At 36.3% G+C, this 25,811-nt stretch overlaps 1 protein-coding gene across 18 annotated transcripts in view; it reads left to right on the top strand.

The window, feature by feature from the left end:
• Best2 (bestrophin 2) overlaps nucleotides 1–25,811 on the top strand; it is a 179,803-nt gene that overhangs the window by 135,239 nt on the left and 18,753 nt on the right. For all 18 annotated transcript variants that reach the window (XM_067791826.1, XM_067791829.1, XM_067791835.1 and 15 more), the window contains 4 exons: nucleotides 2,106–2,292; nucleotides 2,371–2,739; nucleotides 4,546–4,665; nucleotides 13,377–13,484. In XM_067791826.1, the coding sequence (XP_067647927.1) occupies nucleotides 2,106–2,292; nucleotides 2,371–2,739; nucleotides 4,546–4,665; nucleotides 13,377–13,484 (784 nt within the window). The remainder of the gene's footprint in view (nucleotides 1–2,105; nucleotides 2,293–2,370; nucleotides 2,740–4,545; nucleotides 4,666–13,376; nucleotides 13,485–25,811) is intronic.

Here is a 25,811-nt window from a genome sequence, read left to right on the forward strand (position 1 = left end):
TATGGGTATCAAATGAAAGGTGTTAATCAGAATTTTAAAAGGTAGTGGGCCTTAGTTCTATAGGTGGACACCTTTTTCAGATATCCCCATAAAGGTGGACCGGGAGTTTTTACGATATGGGTATCACATGAAGGTGTTAATGAGTATTTTAAAAGGTAGTGGGTTCTAGTTCTGTAGGTGGACGCCTTTTCGAGATATCGCCATAAAAGTGGACCAGGGGTGACTCTAGAATGTGTTTGTACGATATGGGTATCAAATGAAAGGTTGTTAATGAGAATTTTAAAAGGGAGTGGGCCTTAGTTCTATAGGTGGACGCCTTTTCAAGATATCGCCATAAAGGTGGACCAGGGGTGACTCTAGAATGCCCTTCTTACGATATGGGTATCAAATGAAAGGCGTTAATGAGGGTTTTAAAAGGGAGTGGCCCAAATGTGGACCAGGGTGACCCGGAATATCATCTGTCGGGTACCGCTAATTTATTTATATATCTAATACCACGAAGAGTATTCTTGCCAAGATGCCAAGGGCTTTTGATCTCGCCCTGCAGAACTTTTTAATTTTCTTCTACTTAACATGGTAGGTGTCCACCACCCATTTTACAAAGTTTTTTCTAAAAGTTATATCTTGCTTTAATAAACCAATCCAATTACCATATTTCATCCCTTTTATCGTAGTTGGTATAGAATTATTGGCATTTTTTTTAATTTTCGTAATTTTCGATATCGAAAAAGTGGGCGTGGTCATAGTCGGATTTCGGCCATTTTTTATACCAAGATAAAGTGAGTTCAGATAAGTACGTGAACTAAGTTTAGTAAAGATATATCGATTTTTGCTCAAGTTATCGTGTTAACGGCCGAGCGGAAGGACATACGGTCGACTGTGTATAAAAAACTGGGCGTGGATTGAACCGATTTCGCCCATTTTCACAGAAAAAACTTATCGTCATAGAATCTATGCCCCTACCGAATTTCACAAAGGTTGGTAAATTTTTGTTCGACTTATGGCATTAAAAGTATTCTAGACAAATTAAATGAAAAAGGGCGGAGCCACGCTCATTTTGAAAGTTTCTTTTATTTTTGTATTTTGTTGCACCATATCATTACTGGAGTTGAATGTTGACATAATTTACTTATATAGTGTAAAGATATTAAATTTCTTTTTAAAATTTGACTTTAAAAATATCATCCCGATTTTGCCAATTTTTATTTAGCAACATATATAGTAATAGTAGTAACGTTCCTGCCAAATTTCATTATGATATATTCAACCACTGCCAAATTACAGTTTGCAAAACTTTTAAATTACCTTCTTTTAAAAGTGGGCGGTGCTACGCCCTTTGTCATAATTTTACTAATATTCTATTCTGTGCCATAAGATCAATCCACCTACCAAGTTTCATCGCTTTATACGTCTTTGGTAATGAATTACCGAATTTTTTCGGTTTTTCGAAATTTTAGATATCGAAAAAGTGGGCGTGGTTATAGTCCGATATCCTTCATTTTTAAAAGCGATCTGAGATGAGTGCCCAGGAACTTACATACCAAATTTCGTCAAGATACCTCAAAATTTACTCAAGTTATCGTGTTAACGGGCAGACGGACGGACGGACATGGCTCAATCAAATTTTTTTTCGATACTGATGATTTTGATATATGGAAGTCTATATCTATCTCGATTCCTTTATACCTGTACAACCAACCGTTATCCAATTATAGTTAATATACTCTGTATGCAAAGCACGCTGAGTATAAAAATAGTTCAGTGGCTATGTGCATCGTACAGTCCACGACCTCACAGTTTACCTTCGTTAAAGTAATTACATAGCAATATTGGCTGGGTTTGTTTATTAATGCTTTAAAAAAATATTCATTTGAGGCGTTTCTCGCGAGTAGATCTGTAATACTCACATAACTTCAATAAATGTGACCCGACCTATGAAAAGGTGGCGTATGACTCAAAAAAGAAGCAACTGTTAAAGATAAACAATGCATTTCTTCAGTTTCTTAGTAGTTTTTCTTTTGCATTATTTTTTTTGAGTCATAAGCCACCTTTTCATAGGCCGGGTCACATATATTATAATTTATGTCTTTGATGTTTTCTTGCAGAATTTTTACTAAAGTTCGCATATATTTCGGCGCCCAAGGCGAAAGTATACCAATGTCATTTGTGTTAGGTTTCTATGTAAATAAGGTGGTGCAACGTTGGTGGGAGCAATACAGATTATTGCCATGGCCAGACACATTGGCGCTATTTATCAGCGCAGCTATACCAAATTCAAGCGGTGGAGTTAATGTAAGTAGCTTAGAAATCAAATTTAATAACAAACAGTATGATACTTAACATTAAAAATTATAATCTCCCCTCCCACAGAACGAAACCGGACGCTTAATGCGTCGTAATATAATGCGTTATATGGTGCTTGCGTACGTGATTACCCTACAACGTATTTCGCTACGCGTGAAACGTCGCTTCCCTACAACGCAACATCTCGTGGATGCTGGTCTCATGCACGAGTCTGAATCGAAAATTTTCGATGCATTTAATGCCAAAAGTCCCATGTCTAAGTACTGGATGCCACTGGTATGGGCTACAAATATTATAAATCGTGCACGTAAGGATGGTTTCATATCATCTGATCAAATTGTACAAACAATATTGATGGAATTATCTGATATACGTAGACGTTTGGGTGGTCTAATTGGTTATGATACAGTGTGCGTGCCGCTAGTTTATACGCAGGTGGGTAGTAGCCGAATGTTCATTAGCAATTAAGCAATTAAAAAGTGATGCGTCGTTAAATTAATTTTTTTAATTTTATTTTTTTTTTTAATTTAAATACACAATACAACAAAATTATAAATTTTTCTTGCAATAGCGTAAACATGGTATTTTTCGTAAAGCGGACTTCATACAGAATACATTTATGGCCTAGCACGTCTGAGTTTTTTAAACGGTTTTATTTAGCTTGACTTGACATGCTGGCTGGCTGCCCGGCATGAATTTTGTAATTGAAATTTAAGTAACTTCCCGATAAGCTACAAGCTTGAAACATGGTTCAGAACCCAATGACGATGCAATAACAAGAAAAAAAACTCCGATACGTGGCGCATGGATCGAAATATTTCAAAAAATCGTATATGTGTTCCAATTTGGTTCATATTTGGAACACATAATACATACAAGAATATAAAGATACCTATGAAGAAAAATCGCCGCTAGGTGGCGCAAGGATCGATATATTAAAAAAATCGTATTTGTGGTCCAATTTGGTTCATATTTGGAACACATAATACATACAAGAATAGAAAGAGACCTATGAAGAAAGCCCGCCGCTAGGTGGCGCAAGGATTGAGATATTAAAACTACTCGTATTTATGGTTCGATTTGGCTCAAATTTGAAACACATAATACATACATAAATAGAAAACGGCCTGTGAAAAAAATCGCCGCTAGGTATTTGTGGTCCAATTTGGTCCATATTTGGAACTCATAATACATACATGAATAGAAAGTGACCTATGACGTCCGATTTGGCTCATATTTGGAACAAATAATACATACAGTCCGGTAGAAGTGACATCAAAATATTTTGGAGTTCGAGGAGGGGCAAGCATACGTGGCGCGGTGTCGAGTAAAGTCTTTGTAAGGTTTATGTGTTGACGACTTAGATTGTAACAAATTGTCAGGAAAGACTCATTGTAATAATGAGCCACTAAATGAACTAAATAGAATGAGAAATAGTAGCCAATTAAATAAAGACTAAACACTTGAAAATAAAATAATTAAAAAAATTCTTTAAGTTAAACGGTTTTATTGAAAACAATAGTTACATTAAGTAATAATAATACTAAAAGCTAGAAAATAATTAGGTAGGTCTTAGGTACTAGTCATCACACTCCTCATCAATCTATGGCGTTGATCAGACAATTAAATAAAAGCGTTGGACGCGTCAAATTACTATTGATAGTCATATATAAGACCAACTGAACCTTAATAAGGTTATGCTATCCTCACATTTTTAAAAATTTCATTCGCCTAACGCTTTTAGTTAATTGTCTGATCAATGCGCTAGATTGATGAGGAGTGTGATGACTAGTACCTAGGACCTACCTAATTATTTTCTAGCTTTTAGTATTATTATTACGTCATGTAATTATTGTTTCCAATAAAACCGTTTAGCTTAAAATTTTTTTTAAATTATTTTATTTATAGTTGCACTTAAGCAGTGCTGAGGTGGCCTTTGGCCAACTTGTAGAGAATTTGGAAAATTTGCAAGCAAATATTATTTCTTATAACTTATCTGCATATTTTACACTTATACATTGACTTACCATCTTCAAGCTTTCCGAATTAAAAAAGCAAAGTACGTTTTTAGCAACATGTTGCAGCAACTTTATGATGTTTTGGAAAAAATGTGAAAAAAGTAGCATGTTTATTATGTTACAAGATTTCTGTTGTACAGTGTTGTTTATATTTAACTATGTCTTTATTTATTTATTGTTTGTGATGTGCCATTAATTTTTCGTTTAATTGTTTAATTTTCAGGTTGTGACATTAGTTTTGTATACGTATTTTATAGCTGCTTTGGTGGGCCGACAAATGTTGCCAAATATGCACGATGAGAAAGATGCAGACCTATACTTCCCACTTTTCACAGTATTACAAGTGAGTATCAACTAGAAGAGTTCTATTTATAATAATAACCAAGATCCGTTTTCTCCATCTTCCGTTATTCTCTTATCTATGAGTTAATGCAAATTTCGTTTTCTCCATGCTAACTGAAGCTTGGCGTCTGAGTTAAGTTCATGGAAAAAGTTAAACAAAAGTCAGCTGTTTCGATAGTTTTCGTGTATTCACAATAGATTTTTGCGATTTGTTCTACAAATTATTCACATTTATAAATTTAACGACGGGTTGGTAACCCTGTGTTGATAAAAACCAAAATTTCAAATGAACCTATCTCATAGAAGACCTAACTTAACTGGAGATGGTGAAATTGGCCCTAAATTGAACACCAAGTATTCGCAGGGTAGGAGTATCTCTCACACTACGGCCAGTTATCGAAAAAAAAGAAATACATTACTTACTTAATTAGCGCTTAACCTTTTGAACGATTATGGCCTCCAACAAGGCGCGCCAGTCGCTTCTTCGTTCTGCCAACTTGCGCCAATTGATCACACCAAGAGAGCTGTCAAGTCGTGCATGGGTAACCAACTCTGACATTTTCTGGGCCATCGCCATAGACACATATTCAGCTTTTCTCCTATGAACATATAAAATGAAAGAATAAAGTAATGCACACTAGTTTGACTTGTTTGACATAAACTTGTAGGAGACCGCAGTAAGGTTTTTTCTTACCGGGTATATTTGTTTTTCGAATCAAAAAAGTTCAGGTCAATCAAATCGTGTTATGTAAAAGTTTTTTGGTTCTCGGGGACCCCATAGTATACGCATAAGTAATCATAACCTCACCTTTTATCTGGTATATATTGACTTTCATTCTTTACGTAAAAACAAGTAAGGAGGGGACTGTCTTCGGCTATGCAGACCGTATGGCCAAAGCAGTATAGCATCATTAAATATAAGGCAAACGAACTTTATGGTTCCGTGCCTGAGCTTTGAAAGAGATCTTTAGGGCCACACTAAGGCAAGGGTGCGAAAATGGCAGAGCAGAGTATACACGTGTATACCGATGCATCCAAATAAATGGCAGTGGTGTGTTCTGCTGACTACTGTGTCGATCCAGAAATGAGTAGATCCCGCGGGCTGCCAAATCACTTCAGTGTCTTTCAGGCGGAAATATAGCCGTGAAGTAAGCAGCAAAAGTTCTTCAGGAAGCGTGCTTAAGCTGCACTCGCGTCTTTATATATATTGATAGTCAGGTAGCGATCAGGGCAATAATCTCACACAGTATTTCCTCAACAAGTGTCCTGAAATGCAAAGAAGAGAGACTTCGCTCTGAATATATTTGTTAAAGTCACAGCCTTTTTCCGGATGTATTGGCTTAGGTCCAGATCGTTCCGGTATCGTAGAGTATATTTGCGCTTAGGCAGATATTATAGTTATGGGAAACCAGTTGGCGTTTTATTCGCAAATTCTTTCGTCGTCACTTTATCACTGATAGTTTGATCATCGCTAAAACAAAACAATAGAAATTAATAAAATATTTCCTTTACTTTAGTGTCTATAACCATCATTATCAATGAGCTGATTAGGTTTTGGCATTATATGAAAGTAAAATGACAATATTGACAGGCGTTTGAGTAATTGCTTATTACACTGGTTTACAGCCGAAATGCACCAGAGACGCCATTATGAAATTCCTGTGTAAAATCACCCCCTGGTTCCGAAAATCAAGGCTATTTTTAATTCTATGGTAACGTTTTTGAGATATTTACAAATAACCGTTTTTTCAAAAAAAAAAAAAAAAAAAATTGGGTCCACTTAATCATATATATCTCAAGAAGGAATTGAGCAATTCCAAAACGGTTTCAAGCTTTTAAAAGGTAATAAAATTTGCATAAATTCTGCATATTGGTCATCATTTTCCTTATTTGCGGTCCCGCAAAAATCCCTTCCTTTATTTTTGCTTCTGAAATCTCTGGAAAATTGTCTTCAAATGATGAAAAGCTTCTTCGTCTTCTTTATCCAAAGCCTTGACAAAGTTTTTGATAAGGCCGAGCTTGATGTGGAGCGGAGGTTGAATTATTGTTTCCTTCTTTATAAGTGGGGAATATTTTATGTTATCCACCCCACCTTTAAAATCGATTCGTTCTGGCCAATCCTTTATGATGTAGTGGTCTTGACGAGCTCGGCTATCCCATTTGCATAGAAAGCAACGGCATTTTGTGTAACCACTTTGTAGACCACATAGCATTCCAATGACTTTAAGATCGGCACATATTTTCAAATCATGTTCTTCATATTTGATTAATTTGAGCAATTATTGCATTATCTCATACGTTTCCTTCGTACTTACTGCATGCGCGATCGGGATAGACGGCTTTTGGTTGCCAATATGCAATAATACGGCCTTTAAACTTAATTGAATCACCAAACTGTTTGAATAGACCAGCAATGTCTTTGCAGTAACAAACACTGTCCTCCTTCGTATAGTACTTCGAAAATTGTTCGTGACGAGTTCTATAATAAGTCACGTTAACATCGGATGAAACAAATTTAAATTGTTGCATACGAGAGGCGTGTAGTTCGGCCTTTTCCTTTGATCATTCCAAATCCCTTATCCAATCATTGAGTTGTGCTTGTGACAAAGAGTTTCTTGCATTTTCCGTTTGAAATCCAGTAGAACATGATGCCGCCTAATCAGATACTGCTGTTGACAATGAAACTGGAACCGGAACTAAAGTTAAATTTGATTCTGGCAATGTAGCTTCCGTTGAATTTAGTTCTGGAAATGACACTGTAGATACGCTCGCATAGGTTGACAATGAAATTGGAGCCGGAACTAAAGTTAAATTTGATTCTGGCAATGTAGCTTCCGTTGAATTTAGTTCTGGTAATGACACTGTAGATACGCTCGCATAGGTTACTTTTCTTGACTTTCCAACCCCAGGTACTTTTGTAGTACAAATATAGCAGCCCGTTGAATGCAAGTTGGTTCCCTCCACTCCATTGGTGTAATAAATTTCATATGTTATGCATTAAAAGGGAGCAAATTCCTAATTTTTACAAAGCACCTTTTTGTTCCCGTTTCCGATAAAATCAATTCGACTCGACATGTGGTGTACACAGTATTCGGTGTCCATGGCTTGCCATTGTTTATAGGTTCAATTCCAATATACTTATAGTATGTAACTTTCAAAGGATTTGAAACCATACGTCGCATCCTTTTAACGATAAATTGACCGCAGATGAAACAGAACATATCTGGATCATTTGTACACTCAAACTCTCGCGCCCTTTTATTTATATTATATGTTTAAGTAAATGACGGGTTATAAGCTGCAATTATAAACTGAACAGTAGCCGGAGAGGCTTGCAGATATTTTAAAGGAACAGGGCGGATGTACTATCATTTATATTTAGATCAAGTAAAAATTCAAGCCTACCTAGACAAAAAGGTTCCCGAGTTCTACAAAGAAAACACTACCTGCCTTAAAAATATGTTCTTGCTTGAAATGTACCTGGGTTTGAGAAAGCGACACTAAAGTTTTTTTTATCTAATAACTCTTCGAAAATCTACCTGCTAACTAACTGATATACGAATACTAACACATATGTACCAGTAGGGTACTTAAGTATTAAATGAGTGCTTATAACTTTTGTATTAGTCCATCGATTTTGTTGAATGAAAGCTTATTTTTTGGTAATAAAACAGAGCTTAGAGAGAAAAAAAAAACTGCAAAAAAATAAAAAGTTTTCGAGATACTTCTCGCAAAGTGCAAATTTTTTTATATTTATACAAAAAAAAATTGAAAAAATCCGTAATGATTGTTCGTTATCTTTGAATCTGCAGAGCCTAGCAAAAGGTGTCGTATACACAGTTTATAGCAAATTTTATTTCCTTTTAACACCTTCAACCGTTTTGGAATTGCTCAATTCGTTATTGAGATATATATGATTAAGTGAACCAAATTTATTTAATTTTTTTTTTTTTAAATACGATAATTCGTAAATATCTCAAAAACGTTATCATAGAATTAAAAATAACCTTGATTTCGGAATCAGGGGGTGATTTTACATAGGAATTTCATAATGGCGTCTCTGGTGCAGAAAAAAGTTGGAATTTGTGATCCAGTGTTATTATTTCAATTGCTTTGCTATCAGATAAAGTTGTAACGATTTGTTGTTTTCTTTTTTCTTTTTTTTTTGCAAAACACACTTCGTTTCGTGGGTTATGAACAATTTAAGTTTTGTTATTTGCTATGCGTTTATTGAATAACTTACGTTGTTAATGAAATTGAAACTTTCAAAGTTATATATCTATGTACATGTGTATGCATATTTTAGCAGCATACGTTTCGCATTACATAATATACAATATATTTAATGAAAGTGAGTGTTGTAATACTAAATATGTTAAGTCTAGATAAATTTGTATTATATCTGCAGCAAAACGCACTAATTTTTATCTCAGCTCACTTCACTTCATTTGATTTCATTTTATTCGATATATTTTATTATACAATTTTATTTTATTTTATTTCATTTATCTTTTTTTCGGTTTTTTTTATTTGTTTATTTTTTTGTATTTTATTTTAATTATTTTCTTTTTTTCTTTGCTTGAACTTTTTTATTTCATGATAAGATTACCAAATAGTGTACAAATATGTTACAATCAACGAAATCCTTTAAAGAAACCACGTGTTTTGTTTTCGTTGCCTCTCTGGTTCTTTATTTCTAGCAAAACACCAGCGTATACATCCCTTTGTGCACTTGCATGCATACAAATTGCGTATATGCTCAGATACTTTAATTTATATAAAGGTAAACTGGTGCGCGATTTCGCTCATGTCAACTCTACCACGTACATTGTTCCCACATTATATTAGAGTGTATTGACCATTGCTCTTATATTTCCTCAGCTTACCAATACCACACACTACGCCTACGCTTACACGTTATCTAGTTCTTCACATAGTATATCAATACCAGACATTTACATAGATTTACATTGTAGATTTTATTGTTGTTGTTGTAGCGATAAAGACACTCCCCGAAGGTTTTGGAGAGTGTTATCGATGTTGATAGTCCTTTACCACATATGGATCCGGAAGGTTCCATTAACAACCACTATAAAAGTCCCGACCATCTCAGAAACGAATTCGTATGACCACATTCAACCTACTAGGCCATCCGCCACGCCCTTTAGTTCCATGAGGAGATTGGGGTCTCCAGGTTCTTGGCTGCCAAAGAAACAGGATTCGCCACGGATAAGTGAGATTGACAATTGGGTTGGAGAAGCTGTAAATCGTACTGGCAAAAAAAAAAGAAACATATGTTCACGCAAACAATCAAAAATTAATAGCTAATCGCGTTATTCACAAAAAATAAATTGTATACCTAAGCTCTTATAATTGGAAATTTGTATTAAAATTTCATTTACAAAAATCTGTATAAATTTTTGCGTTTTTTATTTTAAATATCCTACACGTGTAAACATTGATAATTTTTTCTATACATGATTCTAAAATCAAAATTAAAAATGGCAAACATACGAATGCCGTACAAACAACTTCATTTTCAGACTATAATTTTTTCTTAATAAAAATATATATTTTTTTTGTTATTTTAATAAGTCTTGATCCAAATACTACCAAAGGTAGTAACGTACTAACTAGTTTGTCTGAAAAAGATATAGTTTGTCTTTAGTTAGGTTCAAAAGTTTAAAAAATGCGTACGATTTGTTTTGTATCAACCTTGGAATGCTCCGTTCACAGTTGGAATATTCTGACTATTTATTTTAATTAAAACTTTGCTTGTTCCGAGGAAAGCTTTTCTAAACGACGTCCCCTCTCTTCTTATTTTCAGTAAAAATGCATATGCCTTAGCATATTGAGGTGCATCTCGGCCCAATTATCTTAATATATATATTTCTTCTGTAAGTGTGTTTGTCAATGAACACTTCCTAAACGAATTGATTGATTTCATGAAATTTGTGAATGTGTGTTCAAAAGGACTTGGGGATGCTTTAGACTCACAATTTAGTCGGTTTTCTTTCTTATCTTTTGGGGAAGTGAAATAAGGGCCGACCCATACAAAAAATAGGTTAATGGTACGGTTTCCTTAAAATTTGGTACATGAGTACTTCCTTGAAAAAACTTCTTATTCCGGGAAGTGGATCACAGAGCGACCTCTTCAGAAAAATTTAATTTAAGGTGCGGTTTTTTTGAGACCCGGTATAGGGGTATTTATTTGACCCCGTTAATATTTGAAAAATTTCCATTCCGGGAAGTTCACTAAAAGCCGATATTTTTTAAAAAATCGTATCCATGTTGCTATTTACTTAAGATATGAGAAACTTCTATTTACAGGAAGTAGACCAGGCCTATCCAAAAAAAAATTTTTTTAAGGTGCGATTTGCCTGAAATTTGATATTTCTTGACTAAAAAATATTGGAGAAAATTTTCTTTCCAGAAAGTAAACCACTGGCCGACCCATTCTAAACACTCTTAAATACAGGGCCCCCGCTTCGAGGGGCTCAATATTTGAAACTTTTCCCTTCTGGCTAGTGGACATGGGTCCGAGAGACTTGTTTGAAGTTTATTATTTATTTATAAAAACTAGCGCAAAATCTGTTGGTCACTTTATAACTTAATATCGTAGATGGTATGAAAGTAGATTTTAGTTCCATATAATAATAGTTATATTAATTTCTGATATATAGATCAAAATGTGATCAGGTAGACCAGGGATGGGCCTATTTTCGGCTCCTAAACCAGTTTCAGTGCCAGCGAGTGCTAGGTGAGACGTTTGTGTGTTTTGGGGTGTTACGGGAGTAAAAAAATACATTGGAAATATCGTACGCTTCGCCTAAAGCGATATACATTGCAAGAAGGTTGCGGAATTACTTCGACGACACTATTCAAGTTTTCTTGTAATTGTAACTTTTACATATGTACATAATAGTTTGCTGTATTTTTCAAATCTCATTGTAACTGATTATATAATGTAAAGATATCATTTCAAATTTTGATTTGGGATTTATTTCATTTTTTTGGGACTTATTTAATTTTTTTGGGACTTGTGGTTTCATTATGAAATAACTGGAAAATATTGGGAGTTATTTCATTTCCTTCTTTGGGAGTTATTTTATTCATTAAAGTTGGGAGTTATTTCATATTTATTGGGACTTATTTCATTGGGAGTTATTTCATGGGAGTTATTTCATTTGGGAGTTATTTCACTGCACCGAATAGTTTAAGGCATATGTCGATTCCACATTCACCCACAAACGTAGAAAGGATATTTTCTATACACAATTTAATTAAAACTAAGTGTAGAAATAGAATTCAACCAAACACAGTTTCGAATTTAATAAAAACCAAGGACTTGATGAAATCAACTAACAATAGTTGTCATAATATAGATACGAAGAAAGCTTTTTGTTAACTGCGGTATTTGAAGAAGTCAAAGAAGAAGAACTGTTAATGTAGTGATTGAAACATGAGTTATTAGTATATAGAGATTCTATAAATGCGGCGGATGGGAAGCGAGGCTCACTTTTTAAAATGCAATTTTCGTGTAAAACAAATTCTGTCGGGTACTCTAGTCTATATATAAACAGGCAAGTTGAAAATTTCGCACCCTTTGACGACAAAACTATATTTCTAAGGTATAAACAATTATGTATCAAAAAATGAAAACAAATGTTGAAAAAGTCACTTGTATGTAGCGTTAACAGATTGATTTAACAAGTAAGGAAGATTAAGTTCGGGTGTAACCGAACATTACATACTCAGCTGAGTGCTTTAGAGAAAGAATAAGGAAAATAACCATGTAGGAAAATGAACCTAGGGTAACCCTGGAATGAGTTTGTATGAAATGTGTATCAAATGGAAGCTTTAAAGATTATTTTAAAAGGGAGTGGGCCATCGTTCTTTAGGTGGACGCCTTTTCGAGATATCGCCATAAGGGTGGACCAGGGGTGACTCTAGAATATGTTTGTGCGATATGGGTACCAAATGAAAGGTGGAAATGAGTATTTTAAAAAAGAGTGATCCTTAGTTCTATAGGTGGATGCTTTTCGAAATATCGCCATAAAGGTGGACCAGGGGTGGCTCTATTATGTGTTTGCACAGTATGGGTATCAAATTAGAGGTATTAATGAGGGTTTTTAAAGTGACCCTTAGTTGTATATCTGCGGCTTGGAAAACTTTTAAATTACCTTCTTTAAAACGCCTATTGTTCAAAATTTTACTAATTTTATATTTTGCGTCATAAGGTCAATCCACCTACCAAGTTTCATCGCTTTAGCCGTCTTTGGTAATGAATTATCGCACTTTTTCGGTTTTTCGAAATTTTCGATATCGAAAAAGTGGGTGTGGTTATAGTCCGATTTCGTTCATTTTAAATAGTGATCTCAGATGAGTGCCCAGGAACTTACATACCAAATTTCATTAAGATTCCTCAAAATTTATTCAAGTTATCGTGTTTACGGACAGACGGACGGACGGACATGGCTAAATGAATTTCTTTTTCGCCCAGATCATTTTGATACATAGAAGTCTATATCTATCTCGATTAGTTTATGCCGTTACGAATTGCCGTTATGCGAACAAAATAAATGTACTCTATGAGCTCTGCTCAGCTGAGTATAAATATGACAAGAAGGAAAGAAAGGAGTGCAATATTTCAGATCACAAGTCCTTAAATTTCAGATATATATTTTCACACCAATATTTCACTTTTTTCAGTTCGTATTCTACGTCGGCTGGCTTAAAGTCGCAGAAGTTCTAATAAATCCATTCGGCGAAGATGATGATGATATTGAATTGAATTGGCTTATCGATCGGCACATAAAGGTGAGTTATGATGAAATCGCAAGAAAACGTGATTTTGAAATAACAAATTTATTTACTTTTTCCCTTTTATATCTAACCACGTAAATCTATCACTTAGAAAACTAATAAATAAGCAAAAGTTCGTCAATTTGCCAGTTTATGTATTGTCAGTTTATGTATATTAAATAAATTTTAAACTATGTATATGTAGGTCTATGTTTAGGTAAGCAGTGGTTGTCAGCTGAGGCAAATGTAGATTTCAGTTTTTGAATCTGTTTAAATCACACAACAACATATGAATGCCTTTGTTTATGTGTTTATGCGCAAAACAAAATTTTTAAACCACATTTGTTGTATTTAAGGTTTATAGACGAGTGGAATAGCGATCTGTCCAAGGTGTAAAAAAAAATATTATTTATTTGACTTATATAAAATTATTATATTGTGGAACGAATTTAACTTAGAACGGTTTTGGAACGAATGTCGGATATATATCCGTGACTTATGTACAATTTCCTTCGAAGTATTACTGCCATTCCAATTTGATGACAGCTGTTGGCTTAAGTCGTAGTGATTTATAGTCAGAGAGGGCTTTGCGAGTTTGAGCCAAGATGTGGGATTGTGGTTAAATTCGGTAGATATATGTAAGGTTGAACTGACAGGTCAGGTGAATGTGTAAGTTTTACCAGAACTTGTTTGACAACCAAACGAAAAAAACCTCAATTAGGCACTATGGCTTAAGTTATACAATAACTATACTATAAATTTTCTGGAAACCTAGCTTACTAATTGCTTTAAGATGTAAAAACTCTGCCGCTCTTGTAGCTATAGCCTTGACCTGGCGGGTACAGGACACGAACACAACACTTATTAAACCGTTTCTTCCTGAAGCCCGCACTTTCTACATCTTCTCTTACTGACAAGGCATAATATATATAAAAAATTCGGCAAACTCGTGTAAGAACGAAAGCGGCGACCTTGTAACTGATGTCCAGAGAGTACTTAGATTATGGAGGGAACACTTCTCTGCTCTCCTAAATGGAGACAGCGATTTATCGCCCAGGGATGACTTACACGATCCCGCAATCCCCCCACCCGATTATGACGAAGTCGGAATAGCAATAACCAGATTGAAAAACAACAAGGCCGCGGGCGCTGATGGATTGCCTGCGGAACTATTCAAATACGGCGGCGAGGAATCGGTAAGGCGCATGCATCAGCTTCTTCGCAAAATATGGTCGGACGACTGCATGCCCGACGATTGCAATCTAAGTGTTCTTTGCCCAGTCCACAAGAAAGGGGATATTGAAAACTGCGCCAACTATCGTGGAGTCAGCCTTCTTAATATCGCATATAAGGTCTTGTCAAGGGTATTCTGCGAAAGATTGAAGCCCACAATGAATCGGCTGATTGGGCCTTATTATTGCGGCTTCAGACCTGGTAAATCTACCATCGACCAGATTTTCACAATGCGCCAAGTCTTGAAAAAAAACCGCGAAAAAAGAATTTACATACATCACCTCTTTGTCGATTTTAAAGCCGCCTTCGACAGTACGAAAAGGAGCTGCCTATATGCCGCTATGTCTGAATTTGGTTTCCCCGAAAAACTTATACGGCTGCGCAAAATGACACTGAGCAATACCATCAGCTCAGTCAGAATTGGGCATAACCTTTCGAACCGTTCGAAACTAAACGAGGTTTCAGACAGGGTGATCCTCTATGGTGCGATTTCTTTAATTTGATGCTGGAGAAAATTATACTAGATGCAGAACTTAACCGCTCTGGAAAAATATTCTATAAAAGCGTGCGATTACTGGCATATGCTGATGACATTGATTTCATCGGCCTAAACACCCGCGCCGTTAGTTATGCTTACTCCAAACTGGAAAAAGAAACGGTAAAGATCGGTTTGATGGTGAACGAGGATAAAACGAAGTATCTGCTGTCATCGAGCAAAGAGTCAGCGCATATGCGGCTTAGCAACCACGCTTCTGGTGGCAGCCATAATTTCGAAATAGTAAAAACTTCGCTTATTTGGGAACCAGCATTAACACTAGCAACATTAGCTCTGAAATACGGCGAATAATCACTCTTGCCAATAAATGCTACTTTGGACTAGGTAGGCAATTGAAAAGTCAAGTCCTCTCTCGGCAAACGAAAATCATACTCAGCAAGTCACTTGTCGTACCCGCCCTGCTATATGGTGCAGAAGCATGGACCAAGACAACATCAGATGAAGCGGCGCTGGGAGTGTTCGAGAGAAAAGTTATTTGAAAGATTTATGGACCTCCGCGTTGACAATGGCGTGAAGATTTAACGATGAGCTGTACGAGTTTAACGAGCGCTGGCTAGTCCATGTTATGCGAGTGAAAGATGTCGCTCCGGCTAAGAAGGTGTTTCTATCGGAACACGCCTATGGCAGCAGAGAGAGGCCCCCACTCCGCTGGAAGGACCAGTTGGAAAACGATTTAAACCCCCTTGGTGTAACCAATTGGCGCCAGTTGGAAGAGAGAAAAAGCGACGCCTTGTTGGACGGACATAACCGTTTAAACGGTTAAGCACCAATTAAGTAAGTATGTCAGTGGCGGCAGAATGCAGTTGCAGATAGTTCTTTTCAGAGATATTAGGATTTTTGTAAGTATTATATCGTAGGACTCGCGCATGACCTCAGAAATTTTGCAAACCCGCTCTTCTGCTTGATGAATCATGTGCACCTCCTGCCCCCTTCTGATTTCTCCCAAGCAAATTGGAATGCCTACCATCGATTCATCGAGAGCAGCAAGCTTTTTTGCAAACTCAGGCCTATGATTTACTTTCTATGCCTTAATGATGGGGAACCCGAACTGAGCGAAACCTCTCCAATTTTTGTTTGCATTTCAGAACACTTCTTTGTGAAGTACTGTGTGAGTTTGTTGCCTTGATGGCCTGACTAGCAATATATAAATTGACGCTACTGAAAGACATTACAGTGATCTGGTAGCCTGAAGGATCTTTTAATTTCTGGATAGACGCAGTGAATAGCAGAACCGACCCTTCCCATAATTTGAAACCATCGGTACAGACAGTGGCGGGTTTACGGGGACGGTTTTCGGGTTCAAATGGGCATCTGTAGCTTGATAATTACAAAACTGAAAAAGATGGTGTAGAAGTGAGGTAGTTTTCGTACCTTTTTTATGACATGAAAATTGGTTCGTAGACAAAATCGGTCAGTAAAATATGGCTGTAAATACTTACAGCATAAAAAAACAAATTTTTCCCATAACTATTTCCCAGCAATCGCCTAGGTTTTTTGAAAAACTCTTCTAGTACTTCGTTTACAGAAAGTGGTATATCAATATGGATATTCAATGAAATGAGTCCATTCAAACGTTTTTGACTGATGGTACTCCGCAAGTATGATTTTAACCTTTTGAGGGCAGAAAATGAGCGTTCTGGTGTTGCTGTCGAAACTGGTAGAACGGCTAATATGCGCAATATCTTATTTGACATGTTCGAAAGCATTTGGATTCACCATCTAAAAAAATAAGATAAATAAGAAATATAGCATACAAATTTTGTAGGTAATCATCAAAACTGTATCCACCTCAAGAGCATCAAACACGTTTTTAAAATTCCGACCATCGACTCGCCTTCTCCACATTTTGACTTCCATTGCAAACTCGGGCTAGGAACAAGTCACAACACTTTCATAAAATTCATGCAGTTTATTGCATTTTTCAGTGTTGTATTAATTTTTGGGGAACAAAACACCGAAATTTTTGAAAATTAGTTGGTGTTTCATGTAACGGCTCTTGATATGTGTTATGAATGCATCAAGGAATGGAATATAGAATGCGATTCTGTAATAATCTTCGACGCTCTCAATATCAACGCTACATCTATTTAATTGATGTTTACTGATGCGTGGTTTCTTTTGTAGCGCAACTCTCTCAAGGGGTTGCCAGCGCATTATATATGTAGCTTATCCAACCCAATTGTCAACCTCACCTAACCGTGGCGAATCCCGTTTCATTAACAGCCGAGGCTCTGGCAAACCCGAACTCCTGATGGATCAAGGGGTGGGAGGGCGGTATGGCCTAGAAGGTTTCATGTGGTCATAACAAATCGTTTCCCGAGATGGTCGGGCCGGTACTTTTATTGTGCTTGTTACCGGAGCGTACCGGATTTGCATCCGCCACAACATCGATAATACTCCTCAAGGCCTTCGGGAGTGTCCTTATCGCTACAACAACAACAGCAACGTTTGGAATTGCACGCTAGAAATAGCAGCTTCAAACTGAGAATCTTTTGCTGGAGATTTGTCGTTTTTCCCTTCTGCTATCTCTTCAAAGGCTTCGCATATTGCTGGCTGAAGTTCGATGTAAGTGGATACCGCTTCATGACATTGGCCCATCTTGTTAGGCAGATGCTTTGCAATTTTTGTCTTAAACTTTTTTTATACCCAGCTGTACTTATACACAGCGTATTATAACTTTGATTGGATAAAGGTTGGTTGTACTGGTATAAAGGAATCGAGATAGATATAGACTTCCATATATCAAAATCATCAGTATCTAAAAAAAAAATTTGATTGAGCCATGTCCGTCCGTCTGTCCATTAACACTATAACTTGAGTAAATATTAAGATATCTTCACCAAATTTGGTGCACGAGCTTATCTGGATCCAGAATAGATTGGTAATGAAAATGAGCGAAATCGGATGATAACCACGCTCACTTTTTATATATATAAAATTTTGGAAAACACAAAAAACCTGATTATTTAGTAAATATTACACCTAGAATGTAGAAATTTGGCGTGTGTACTGATATTGAGACTCTTGATAAAAATTTGAAAAAATTTTTTAAACGGGCGTGGCACCGCCCACTTGTGATAAAATTAATTTTACAAATATTATTAATCATAAAACAAAAATCGTTAAACCTATCGTAACAAAATTCGGCAGAGGGGTTGACTTTACTATAAGGAATGCTTTGAAGAAAAATTAACGAAATCGGTTAAGGACCACGCCCACTTTTATATAAAAGATTTTTAAAAGGGTCGTGGAAAAATAAAATAAGCTATATCTTTGCAAAAAGAGCTTTATATCAATGATATTTCATTTCTCAAGTGGATTTATAACAATAAATAGCAAAAACTTCATATTTTAAATAATGGACCTGGCACCTCCCCTTTTATGACTAATCAATTTTCTATGTTTCGGGAGCCATAACTCGAAGAAAAATTAGTTCAGAATAGAACCATATGTATACGTATTATTGCCAGCCTTGTAACACTATTAAGCACACAAAACAAACAACAACAGCATTTCAAGTGTACAGCTGGGTACGTAATGTTCGGTTTCTCCCAAACTTAGACTTCCTTACTTGTTACATAATCGAAATTTTTTTCTGGAGAACGTTTTGCCTTTTTGGCCATCGGTAAAAATCAAGGCAATTTGGAGGCAAATTGGAGTTGAAAAATTCTTTCCATATGTGTGTTTCACTACACTTTTCTATAAAAGGGAATAATGAACCTTGGTTTGGGTTATTACTTTTCACTGTCTAATATCAAAATGTGTACGCCTTCATGAGAAAAGGCCATAATTTTTCGTCGGTACTCTGGCAGTATTCCGTTGTCCGGTATTAAATATTAGACCGTAAGGTTACTGAATAATCTTACCAATCAAATTTAAAATATGTGTTCTCAATTTGACGGGCTTCTGTAGGTTTGCTTGATATCTAACAACTGATTGCGGTTTATTTAAAGTTTCTGACGGTTGAAACATTATCTTTACATTTTATTATTTTAATCAAGAGGCTTTCCTAACACTGTAGACAAATCAATGAACTGCGTCACCTTTTGGACAGTGATTTTATGGCTTTAGAATTACAGCACAGAGCAATTTTTATCAGAAGTTGGTATATAATTATGGCATTTTTTTCATTTTTCGTAATTTTCGATATCGAAAAAGTGGGCGTGGTCATAGTCGGATTTCGGCCATTTTTTACACCAATACAAATTGAGTTCAGATAAGTACGTGAACTGAGTTTAGTAAAGATATATCGATTTGTGCTCAAGTTATCGTATTAACGGCCGAGCGGAAGGACAGACGGTCGACTGTGTATATAAACTGGGCGTGGTTTCAACCGATTTCGCCCTTTTTCACAGAAAACAGTTATCGTCCTAGAATCTAAGTCTCTACCAAATTTCACAAGGATTGGTAATGTTTTGTTCGACATATGGCATTAAAAGTATCCTAGACAAATTAAATGAAAAAGGGCGGAGCCACGCCCATTTTGAAAATTTAATTTATTTTTGTATTTTGTTACACCATATCATTACTGGAATGTTGACATAATTTACTTATATACCTTAAAGATATTGTTACGAATATTAGCAAAATTAAGGGGTGCTGCTATCTTTAGGCCGATGCTAGGCAGTGACGTGAATTCACATCAATAATTCAATCATTATGTATCTACATAAACGAAACAATAATTGCGTCTACACATATGTACCATGTTCGTATACGAGCAGCGGAGAGTCAATGCACAAACACATGCATATATCTGAGATACTCCTGAAATACGCAATGAGAGAAGCTATAAAATCGAGGCATTGTAGTTACAGCTGAGAAGTTTGAGATCTGACGGTAACTAGTAGATTCTGGAAGCGGCCAGAAGATGCGAACGTTGAAATCAGAGACTATAAAAGGCAGAAAATGTAGAGGCGCTGGAATTGAGTTTGATTTGAGCTATCAGCAGTTTCGATTAAGACGCTATCTAGCGAGCCATAGCAGTATTATTTTGAAAGTCAGTTCATTTAAAGTATCAGTTTGGTTATTAAGCCAGCTAGTTGCAAAGTATAAGTGTTATTGTGAAGTACTTTAATAAAGGCCATTTTTCCATTATTCAATATTGGAGTTATTTATTCAACAGTTTAGTGATACGAACTTAGCAAAAAGTGCAAATAAGAGGATTTGCAAGTAAATTCGTTACAATTGGTGTCAGAAGAGGAATTGTTAAATAAATTCCGAAGACTGTGAATACAACTTGGACATGACAAAGTTGAGTGAGTTGAGGATCCAGCAACTGAAGAAGGAGTTGGAGAGCCGTGGATTGAATACAACCGGCAATAAGATCGAACTTGAAACACGGCTACGAGAGGTAATGGAGTCGCAAGGAATTGCTGTGGACAAGTATGTCTTTTATCCTGATGGGGACGAGACAACAACAAAAATTTAAGAGAAAAATGAAAAATCGCAGACAGTTACGAGCACAGACTTGAACATGATATTGGCTGCAATATCTGCACAAACATCAACACTAACATCAATGTCGTCGCCAATGTCATCTCAACTGGAAGAACAGAAGATATATATGGCATCCAAGACGGAATCACAGGAGACACGTATTTTAGAAATGTCATCTGAAATAACATCGAAGATTGAAGCACAAGAAACGTGCATATCCGAAATGTCGTCGCAAATGTCATCTCAACTGGAAGAACAGAAGACATATATGGCATCTCAGATGGAGAAGGTAAAAACACCATCCTTTGACGGTTCTGTTCCTTTCCAGGTCTTTAAGCTACAATTTGAGAAGACTGCAACAGTGAACAACTGGCATGCCGAAGATAAAGTTGCTGCATTTTTCGTAGCTTTAAAAGGACCAGCTGCAGAAATGTTACAGACCATCCCAGAGTACGACCGGAACAACTACGAAACATTGATGAGCGCTTTAGAGAGACGTTACGGAAGCGAGCATAGAAAACAGATATTCCAAATTGAGTTGCAAAACCGCTACCAAAAAGCAAATGAGACATTGCAGCAGTTTGCTTCAGATATTGAAAGATTTGCTCATCTAGCAAATGTGGACGCACCCGTGGAATGCACTGAAAGGGTAAAAATCCAGAGCTTCATAAATGGCATACGAGATGTGGAAACGAAGCGGGCTTCATATGCGAATCCAAAACTAACATTTGCTGAAACGGTATCCCACACACTCACTCAGGAAACAGCGTCAATTTTGAGTAAGCCCGCATACAAAGCTCATCGCGTGGAAGTGGAAAAGCCAGACTGGATAGACGCAATATTGGAGGCGCTGAAAAGATCGCAAAAGCGGAGTGAAAAAGTTATCAAATGCGGGAAGTCCGGTTACATTGCACGTCATTGCGATCTTGGTCCTAATAGTTCCAACAATGTGGGTGGCCGTAAACGCAAAGCTGGAGGAGATGAGAAAGAGCGTGTCAGATGTATATAACGAAAACTTGCCCCATCTATTGAATGTCCTGTGATATCTGTGTCGCAAATTGGTAGAAAATCGAGCAGTCTTACCGTCAGAGGAAATGTGGATGGCAAAGAACGTGTACTGACTGTAGATACGGGCGCATCTCATTCCTTGATCCGATATGACTTGGTCAACAGGAGAGTAAAACCGTTACCTGGAGCAAGGTTGCGTACGGTCACTGGCGAGTATAACCAAGTTCAGGGAGAAGTGATCTGTGAAGTCTTGATTGGAAAGGTCACGGTTCTACACAAATTCGTTGTGGCGAAAATCGTTGAAGAAGTCATATTGGGAGTGGACTTCTTGCTTGACCATGACATCAAGATCGATATGCAGAGAAGGGTGATGCGTTATGAGAACCAGGATATACCACTTAACTTCAAGTTGGAGGAAGGGTTCAGTAGTAATCGAGTACTGGTGGAAAAGACCCGTCAAAAACCACGGAAGTCAAAGGCAAAGGTTAATAATTCGAATGGGCCAAATAAAGCAAAATTAAAAGTACCTGCGAGAGAAACACTGGCATTGACAAAACCCAAAAGACGCAGGAAAACGAAGCAACGAATTTCCGAGAAAGAATGCGAGGGTAGTTTCAAGCCAGAGCGCACTACTGTTGTGAAACGTGGGAACGATACTGATTATGCGAAGCCAATCCGTCAAGCGCAAGCTCTACGAAGTAGTTCATTGGCCAAGCAACAGAGTGCGAGGGAACGATCCAGGATAATGAGTAGTAAGATGAAACACAGGTATGACAAGGAAAATAATTCGGAAGGTTTCTTGGAGGGAGATTTGGTACTGTTAAACAACCTTCACCGGCGGAAAGGTGTTCCAGCCAAATTTCGGTGGAGTTGGGAAGGCACGTACAAAGTTGTGAAGAAGATCAGTGATACCATCTACCGCATACAAACCACTGGGAAACCATGGATTAGAAGAGTGAAGAGTGTTATTGTGAAGTACTTTAATAAAGGCAATTTTTCCATTATTCAATACTGGAGGTATTTATTCATTAGTTTAGTGATACGAACTTAGCAAAAAGGGCAAATAAGAGGATTTGCAAGAAAATTCGTTACAATATTAACTTTTCTTTTAAAATTTGACTTAAAAAATTTTTTTTTTAAAAAGTGGGCGTGGTCGTTCTCCGATTTTGCTAATTTTTATTAAGCATACATATAGTAATAAGAGTAACGTTCCTGCCATATTTCATCATGCTGTCTTCAACGACTGCCAAATTACAGCTTGTATAACTTCTAAATTACCTTCTTTTCAAAGTGGGCGGTGCCACGCCCATTGTACAAAATTTTACTATTTTTCTATTCTGCGTCAAAAGTTCGACTCACCTACCAAGTTTCATCGCTTTATCCGTATTTGGTAATGAATTGTTTCACTTTTTCGAAATTTTCGATATCGAAAAATTGGGCGTGGTTATAGTCCGATATCGTTCATTTTAAATAGCGATCTGAGATGAGTGCCCGGGAACGTACATACCAAATTTCATCAAGATACCTGAAAATTTACTCAAGTTATCGTGTTAACGGACGGACGGACGGACATGGCTCAATCGAATTTTTTTCGATACTGATGATTTTGATATATGGAAGTCTATATCTATCTCGATTCCTTTATACATGTACAACCAACCGTTATCCAATCAAAGTTAATATACTCTGTGAGCTCTGCTCAACTGAGTATAATAATGTCAATATACACCGAAAGTACGATGTGACAGATTTGTTGTGTTGTGGTGTATCTCTTTCCATTGTTCATACTCTTGTTTAAGAAAACTCGATCAGATGCAGAGGAATCAGTACAACACATCATAAATACCTTTCTTCATTACTTTTTTTTTTAATTTTTTTATTCTTAAGGCATCAGAGTAAAATTTAGTAAGTGTATATAGATGTCTTGGAGGGTGCCGCCTCCAAATCGTCGCCATGTTATATATTGCCAAGAAATTTTACCGTACCGTCTCCGCCACACCTTCAATTCCATTAAAAAGACTCAAACCGAATTTATTTCTCTTTTAAAAAGAATTACTTTATTTTAATTTCTTAGATATACAAAATGTACGCCGTTCGTGAAATTGCCGGAAATTATTGCGTCAGTATCTAATTTTTATTCAGTGACGCCGCAGTGCATTTGACATGCGCGTTGCCAACTGCCCGCGCCTGTCAAATGCAACTAAAGCTCAACGCACATAGCTTATCTTATATTACGGATGTAAAGGGTTTACTTTATGCTTACAGTAGGAACAACAATTTTCGGGACGCTGGTGAATATATTCGTTGAACTCGAGGGTTCCATGAGTTAGGTTACCAAATAGATGTAGCGATATTGATTCGAAAACAGGTGGGCGAATGTTTCTAGTGTTGACTTGATCCGTATTTCGAAGAAACATTGTATATGTAAATCTTATGGCTATCAGATTTGGTAGTCGTAAATTTGCAAGTTGAATGGCAACAATCAACGATTCTGTATATTCGTTTTCCCAATAAGTGATTTCTAGTCGTGAAAGAAGATTGAACACGTTGCGCCGAACCGTTGTTTGTTGGGACTGTTGTGTAATGAAGAGATATTGTAAATTTTCAGTAAGAAAGCTACCATTTGAAAAGAACCAGTTGGTATTTGCGGAATGTCGGGTTTTGATTTCGAGAAATCTAAAATATTGACCGAAATAATGCATCAGCGCTTCGTCGTAAAAAATGCGATGAACTCGATACTCTTAAATTCTTGTTGCCAAAATCCCAGCCAAAAACGAATTTGCCGATGTGAAATGTATGACATCTTCATCAAAATGCAGTCGGTCAGCAATTTCCAAGATTATCTATTATTTGGTTTCTGAAGAAAAGCAACGCAATTCTATTACAATGTTGTTTCTTTGACACAACAAAATCACACTTAATAAATTTAGTGGGACATTACTCACCAAATTGAAGTACAGCATATACCGAATTTACTTAAATCCAGTTCATTTATTTTTTTTACTGTTTTTATGAAAAAAAAAAAAATAAAAAACAAAACAAAAAAATGAGTTCTTTTTTGTTTGGTTTTCACTTGAGAAATTCCGAACATCAAATTATAATTCTAGAAACGTCAATTCCATTGAATAATGCAAAATGGAAATAAGCACCACCTATTCTATTTCATGAAATAACGCAAATAAGTACCATCTATTGGTAGCCGTAGCTTGGTGTGATATACCTCATGAACCGACCAAATTCAATCAAACTTTACAGAAACCGTCTAGATGATAGCCCAAATGTACTGTAGAAATTTGGCTGAATTTGGTGGATCCGGTCTCAAGTTATAAAGTAACACCAAAAATGTGCACTTATTTTTATATATATAGATTTAGAAAGTAAAATTATATTGATACAAAGCTCTTTTTCGATAAGATATAGCTTATTATTTTCGCCTACGACCCTTTTAAAAATCTTTTATATAAAAGTGGGCGTGGTCTTTAACCAATCTCGTCCATTTTTTTTAGAAATATTTCCTGCTATAGGGAAAATTTGTGCACCCAATTTATTACGATCCCTTAATTTTTCTTCGAGTTATGGCTCCCGAAACATAGAAAATTGCTTAGTCATAAAAGGGGCGGTGCCACACCCATTTTTTTAAATTGGAAATTCTTCCTATTTATTGTTATAAATACACTTGGGAAATGAAACACCATTGATATAAAGCTCTTTTTTGCAAAGATATAGCTTATTTTATTCGTCCACGACCCTTTTAAAAATCTTTTATATAAAAGTGGGCGTGGTCCTTAACCGATTTCGTTTGTTTTTCTTCAAAGCATTCCTTATAATAAAGGCAGCCTCTCCGCCGAATTTTGTTACGATAGGTTTACCGATTTTTGATTTATGATTAATAATATTTGTAAAATGTATTTTATCACTTGTGGGCTGTGCCAAGCTCATTTTAAAATTTTTTTTCAAATTTTTATCAAGAGTATCAATATCAGTCCATATATCAAATTTCGACATTCTAGGTGTATTATTTACTGAACAATCAGGTTTTTGTGTTTTCCAAAATGTTATATATATAAAAAGTGGGCGTGGTTATCGTCCGATTTCGCTGATTTTCA

Source organism: Eurosta solidaginis, chromosome 5 (assembly GCF_040869045.1).
Source record: "Eurosta solidaginis isolate ZX-2024a chromosome 5, ASM4086904v1, whole genome shotgun sequence".
Classification (NCBI taxonomy): Eukaryota; Metazoa; Arthropoda; class Insecta; order Diptera; family Tephritidae; genus Eurosta; species Eurosta solidaginis.